The sequence below is a fragment of the Perca flavescens genome, chromosome 11 (genome assembly GCF_004354835.1).
Source record: "Perca flavescens isolate YP-PL-M2 chromosome 11, PFLA_1.0, whole genome shotgun sequence".
Classification (NCBI taxonomy): domain Eukaryota; kingdom Metazoa; phylum Chordata; class Actinopteri; order Perciformes; family Percidae; genus Perca; species Perca flavescens.
The window spans coordinates 11,021,187-11,027,744 of record NC_041341.1 but is presented as its reverse complement, the minus strand read 5'-3'; the positions used below and the strand labels follow the sequence as shown (position 1 = coordinate 11,027,744).

The 6,558-nt window shown below is 43.5% G+C and overlaps 1 protein-coding gene across 2 annotated transcripts; it reads right to left on the bottom strand.

The window, feature by feature from the left end:
* Window positions 1–1,783: 1,783 nt before the first annotated feature.
* tent5c (terminal nucleotidyltransferase 5C) lies at window positions 1,784–6,274 on the bottom strand. 2 transcript variants are annotated; one of them, XM_028591084.1, is made up of 2 exons: window positions 6,191–6,274; window positions 1,784–5,038 (listed from the first exon to the last, which is right to left on the bottom strand). In XM_028591084.1, the coding sequence occupies exon 2, from the start codon at window positions 5,014–5,016 to the stop codon at window positions 3,865–3,867; it is 1,152 nt and encodes a 383-aa protein (XP_028446885.1). In that variant the 5' UTR covers window positions 5,017–5,038; window positions 6,191–6,274; the 3' UTR covers window positions 1,784–3,864. The 2 variants fall into 2 exon arrangements, with proteins under 2 accessions (XP_028446885.1, XP_028446884.1); XM_028591083.1 differs by lacking the exon at window positions 6,191–6,274 and adding an exon at window positions 5,865–6,184.
* Between the last annotated feature and the right edge of the window lie 284 nt (window positions 6,275–6,558).

Below are 6,558 nucleotides of genomic sequence, written 5' to 3'. Positions count from 1 at the left end.
CTAATAAACAAAAGCCCAAAAAAGTGGGACAACCAAAAGGCAAGGTAAGGGAGAGAAGCAACGGGATGAATAAGTAGTTTACAGCAGGAAAAAGTGGGGGCCAGAAAAGAAAAAAGGCAAAATACACTTCATCCTTTTTTTTTTTTTTTTTTTTTTTTTTTTTAAACACAACATCCTTCACAAAGACTAAATGATCGACATACATACATCAACCCTTGGCGAACAAAGTGATTTAGCATGAGCCCTGCTGCACCCCACTCTCCTCTAATGGGGGAAGGTAAAGCTTTCATTAACAGGCACACATTCATCGTCAGAAAAAGGTCAGAACCGTAAACATGTTAAGGTTGGGTGGACATACAAAAAAAAAAAAAAAAAAAAAAAAAAAAAAGTGACTTAAACTGGATTTACAATCCAGGCTGCGTTCACCATCGACGGCCTAGAAAATACAAGTTTTTTTGTATGTTGCATTTTCTTTTGACCTCGCTCAAAGCTACTTTTAGTGAGCGATGTCAACAAAAAGCCCAAGGAGGGACTAGCTCAGCAGTCTTCAACCTGCGACTGAGCAGCAGCCTTACCGGGCTGCTGGTTTTGTGGCTCCAAGCTTTAATAAACCAATTTATCATCCCTCAGAGAGGGGATACACAAACTGGGGAATAACTCAGATTATGTGCCGCTATTCCCTGAAACGGATTTTTAGCACTATCCGATCGTAGGAGGGTTAGGAGTTTGATGAAAAATCCAGCCGTTAGCGTTAAACTAAGAGGGGACTACCCACTGAGTGATAAGGTTTCAAAACAAATTGATGCACAGATAAAACCGAGCGCTGCCGTCAGGCTGTAGCAAGCTGAAGTTTGCTGGCTACCTCCACCTTCAGGCATGATCTACTCCAATAACAACCTGTAGTTTAGGTAAGAAGAGGAGTCAAAGTTACAATTAATACAGAGACAACAAAACACAAAATAAAGGGGAGTATTAGGAGGGAATTTCTCCATGTTAAGGGCAGATTAAACCAATTTACCCTCTCTCAAAAAAAAAAAAAAAAAAAAAAAAAAAAAAAAAAAAATGGGGACTAAACAAAGAACACAAACACATCATGTCCCTGAGAACCAGCTCAACTCCCTCCAGCAATAGACCACATTAGCTTATTTGCATTCCTATCAGGTGGCTGGGTTTGGAGTAAAACAAGGCCTCTTTAAAGTGCTTCTGTTAGTATGGGGTCTCTGCTGGGTGACCTCCAGCTACTGTGCGAAAGTATGGCTCGTCAGTGCACTTCAGGTAATGCTTTGGTTTGGATGGGACAAAATGGTCGGCAAAATAAATGTGGCCAGGCTGCTTTGGAGCAGGTGGAGCTCCAATGCTAGGTAGTCCATTAAAGGAAGGATGTTGTGAATGAATCAAAAGTTGGATTTCAAAAAAGGCATTCAGGCATGACTGAGGTCAACATGGCTGGCAGTGACAAGACCCAAACTTGAGATGGGAGTAAAACAAAATGGCTCAAAATGGCTGAGAAGACCGACAGGAATGACTAGACAAGTGGGTTTCAAGGAAAGGTATGGGACTGAAACAAAGACCACAACTAAGGGGAAAAAACTAAAATTCAAAATAATTATGCTCCCAACCAGAAAAGTATGTATTCTCCCATAAACTATGATGAAAGTCTTGTATCACCTAAGTTTCAAAAGGTTTAAGGGGGCTGAAAAAAAAAAAAAAAAAAAAAAAAAAAAAAAAGAGATGCTTTCCCTCCTGATCACCATTTAAAAAAAAAAAAAAAAAAAAAAAAAAAAAAAAACTTTAAAAAAGCTAAATCACTCTCCAAAACGTCAAAAGGCACTTAAGTGCTTCAGTTGCTGGTTGTAACTTTGGTCCAGAGCGAGACAGTGTGTGGCACCTCACTTGTTGTTAAAAATACATTTGCATTTCCCCCGTACCAGCAGAGCATACCCCTGTGACCTGCAGAAGAGGCAGCGCTGACTGTTCCCCCTAACAAAATATTTTAACCAACTAGTTCGGAGTTGTGGGCCATCCAGATAAGAGATGTTTCCGGTTATCTGGTATAAGCACGAGCCGCAGTGAGCAGGAATAAGTTAGAGCTTCAGAGAAACTGAGGGGCGAGAGGAAGAGAGAGACAGCAGTTGTCACTTACATAAGTTTAGCAACTATTCTCCTCTCAAACCTGGATGCTTAAGAGAGATGACAGGTTAAAGTCACAGCTTAGGACATCTGCTAGTAATACCACACTGCAAGTGTTCAAAATGAACAGCTAATAATAGGCTTAGCTACATATAGTAATTTATAGGTTTGGGGGGGGGGGGGAGGGACTTGTGGCTCAAGTCAGTTGTAGCTTCCAGGATACATCAAACTCCAAGTCAGGAATGGCATCCAACTGGCACACATCATGGCATTTCTATTAGCATACCAGTTGCACTCCCTGCTGTCTGTGCTCCCATGACCACAAAAGGGGTTCAAACACAGAGTCCTTCCAGCAGGCACTGATAGGATAGGAAGTGACTGAGCTCCCCACACATGTAAGGTGGCAGGGCTGCTGCTGCTGCTGCTGCTGCTGCTTGCACCCCCATCCCCAGTTCCCTGCTCCGAAGATACCTCCCCCACGAAAAAAAAATAAAAAAGGATAATTATAGACAGCCTGTAGTTTGAGAGCCAGTCGCTGCGTCAGAAGAGGATCCCATTTCAGCGCTGCCGTCGAGCCTGCAATGGTTGTGAGGGATGAGACTGGGGCCCACCATGTGCTGCTCCTTTTAAGGGAAGGGACAACCAGTCAGCCTGTCACTCCAGGACTCCTAGCCAGCCCTCGCTGCAGGCAACGAGGCCAGCCGCATGCTCTCAACGCACCCATGTCCGCTTTCTTCCGTCAGTCAGCTTCCCACAATAGCCAGAGGATTGGGACATCTTGAGGTCACTGGTGTGAGGCTTTGGTAGGGACTTAAAACACAGGGGAACGTAAACTCCTCAGACACACAGGAGCCCGTCTATCTGAGGCCTAAACGGTCTCTCTGCAGATTTCCGCTCGAAGCCAGTCTCGACTGAAAAGTACAGGGCTGAGTAAACTGGATAAAAGGGGAAGGAGGGGAGCTCATCCTACACTGAAATTCACAGTGGAAAATAAAAATAGACACATTTTCTCTTTTTCTCTGATTTCAAATCACAGGCACTGCTGGCATATTAGGGAGACCACAAATGTCTCTGAGAGATATTTACATGTCAAAATGAATTAAAACAAACTGACTCTTCTCGCTTCCCCTTCATTTCTGATGTGAACAAAGTTATTAGTGTACCACCTTTCTAACCTCCCCAGTGAACAAAACTTTTTAACACTGATTTTTTTGTTTGGGTCATCACCTATTATATTACCCCTTTCCCCAATAATACTATTTTTCAATATTTTAAATTTTTTTTTTTTCTTTTTTTTACACTAATCACATGAGAAAACCAAATTCAAGGCTACATTTTCTGCTTCCCCTTCTTCAAAAAAATAGCCCATACTTAAATTATTGGGTGGTGGGGGGGGGTCAACTGGGAGGTTAAGGCACAAAACACAACTCCGATAAACAGGGAAACAAACATGATGAGGAAAAAAAAAAAAATCTAAACACTTAAAAATCTCACTTTCTATTCAATGACCTAGACATCTCTGTAGCTAAGGAATGAGAAAGGATTCCAAAAAACAAAAAAAAGCAAAACACTTGTCCACTTAAATATAATTGTGCCTTGAGAGGAACATAGCATTTATTGCCTCAATAATAATTTTTTTTTTTGGGGAGAGTTTTATTTTATTCATTCTCTTTTCTCAAAAGCAGCAGCAGTGGTGGTGCCCTCTTGTACATCCGTCCACTTGTTTTCTTTCTGTCAGTTACATGGCAGCCATGTTGGAATGTTCTGGTTAGCCACATAGTAGTTGCTGAAGTTGTGGTCTCGGACATAGGGCGCTGGCTGATAGTAGCAGGTGACACAGGACGCATCAGGGATGGCGTTCTGCTCTGCCAGCACTCGGAAAGCCATCAGCGAGATGAGGTGGAGGGTCTGCCGCCGCTCATGGCCCATGAGGCACACCGTGCTCTCGTTGACCACTCGGCGCAGGATCATGAGGTAGTCGTACTTGCTCTTCTCCTCACCTATAAAGTGGCTCTGGAGGTAGGCCTCCACCTTGCGCTGCTGCTCACCGATGTCAGGGAAGTCGATGAAGAAGCGGGAACACATGTACCGCTCGAGGGCCTTGAACTCCTCCTCGCTGGCGGGCCGAAAGTCCCGCACCAGCAGATTGCAGTATTTCAGCAAGCCACCACCTCGGATCTCCTCAGGCCGCTTGGTGGCGATGAGCTTGTTCCGCAGGTGGCTCAGCGCCATGCTGAAGTCCCCGTACACGCTCTCCCCATTCACAGTGGGGTGAAAGGCCTGTGACATGGGCGTCTGTGCCAGCTCGTAGTAGGAAAGCATGGAGTCCAGCACAATCTGAAAGGAGTCCACACTGAACTCAAACTGCCGCCGTATCGAGTCCACAAACTTCAGCTCCACATTGCGGCCGTTGTTGTTGGAGAGGGAGATGAGGCTCCAGCGGTCCTGCTCCGTGTTGACCTTCACCAGCTTCTGGACGTAAGCCTCTTTGAGAGTCATGGGTGTAATTTTCTCTTTGTTCACACCTTCAGGTAGAAAGTCCAGCAGGGTACCTAGCACCACATCCTTGATGAGCCTGAACTCCGCCTCATGCGGCAGGTCCACCCTGAAGATGACGTCCAGATCCTTGTAGCTCCAGCCGATATCCTGCACCAGTACGTGGCTGGCCGTGGAGCCATTGAGCCGTACGTCTTTTACTCTGATGCCACTCAGCTCTAGGCGGGAGCGCACCCGGGCCACAATGTCTTTCAGCCGCACCTCTAAGGTAGGGAAGTTCCCCCGTCCATGAACAGGCACAACCTCCGTTAGAACTTCATTCAGCCGGCTCACCTGGTCCCAGGTCAGGACACTCACTGAACAACTCTGGGATTCCTCCTTGTTATCCATCTTCTCACCAAGTTTAGATTAACTAAGATGCCAGGAGAGAAAAATATGTTAGTTAAAATGTTAGCATTAAAATGAGTCTACAAGTGAGAATATTTTCATCCCATTGCCTTTGACATAAATATAAAATACTAAAGCAGATGTATCTCAGTTGTAACAATGTATGCCAAACAAAATATCAATACCATCACAAATAAATGTAATAAATGAGAACTATTGGTTTGCCAGCGTTAAAATATCTCATGCAACAGTAGCAGCATCATGACCCATTATGCACGAGCACAGCAGAATGCGAGCACGAGACAACCTGCTCGCTCGCGCACACACACACACACAAAACACACAGGAAAGGACATAGCCCGTGAGGCTTCTAGAACAGCTCACCGAGCCAGCATGGCTTTTATTCCAGAACCGCTGAGAGACAAACAAGATAGCTTAAAAGTACACTAAATACATAATAAAAACGGCCATATCCTAAATTAACTGTGGCCAGACAAGTTACCGATACACACATTTCGTCAAAAACATCCCCAGTAACGTTAATCATTTGTTCCAGCTGACTTGTCAATTTAGCCGTGACGAATGCAACATATACGTTTCATCAATATTAATCCATATGGCGACGAATCCCTCAGTAAATTCAGCAAAGTCACGTAGCATACGTTTGGAATAATCATGAAATATACTATCTACATCTTACCGTTAAAATATCCTCATGGCAAATTTTTGAATCATGGCTATGACTGGGTAAAGTTTAATTTAGCGAGTCTAACTTAACATTACTTTCCTAACGTACGCAGTTAAAAACGCGGTTTTACTTGACAGAAATGAGCGATGAAAGCAGTACATACATTTCCAAAAGCGTGGTCTGAAAGCATTCAAAGTCCGAAAAAGAAGATGTTAACTTGGAATCCGTGCAGACACCTCCACATAATCCACTGGCAGGGAGACAATCACATGTAACGCTGCAGCTGCAAAGTCAGTATTTGAATCACTCTGCTCGCTTAAGACACGCCTGTTTTATAAGGCCGAAGTACGACCCACTAACACAGATGCACAGCCGTGGCACGACACAGTCCCCTTGTATATGTAGCGTGGCTTTTACAATTTAAAAGCACAGTATTAACAATATATAGCATTGCTTGATGAAAACAAAACACGAAGTTTGTATATCTACCAAAAAGTCCAACTTTCATCATCAGCAGATCACATCAGTGTTAAAATCTTCGAATTTGATTGTACCAATGCGCCGAGCGAAGCATCTGATTGGTCAACGAGGTTTTTGCGTTGCCAAGTAACCAGGGCCGTCTCCTGGCAGACGGCATTCTCTGACCGTATCTATGACAGTTCAGTTGAAAATCAGCAGTTATGTTCTTTGATATTATTAATGCTCATATGAGATTATACTGGTTTAATTTAACTTTAAAAAGTTCTTGTTAAAATAATAATCATGTTGTTGTAGCCTCAAAATTGTAAAAATATGTATAAATAAAGATTTGTTTAAAAATAAAAAAAGGGCAAAAAACCTCCCATACATGTCAGAGA

Coding starts and splice junctions, on each gene's coding strand:
- tent5c (XM_028591084.1), bottom strand. CDS start 5,016: ATGGATAACAAGGAGGAATCCCAGAGTTGTTCAGTGAGTGTCCTGACC.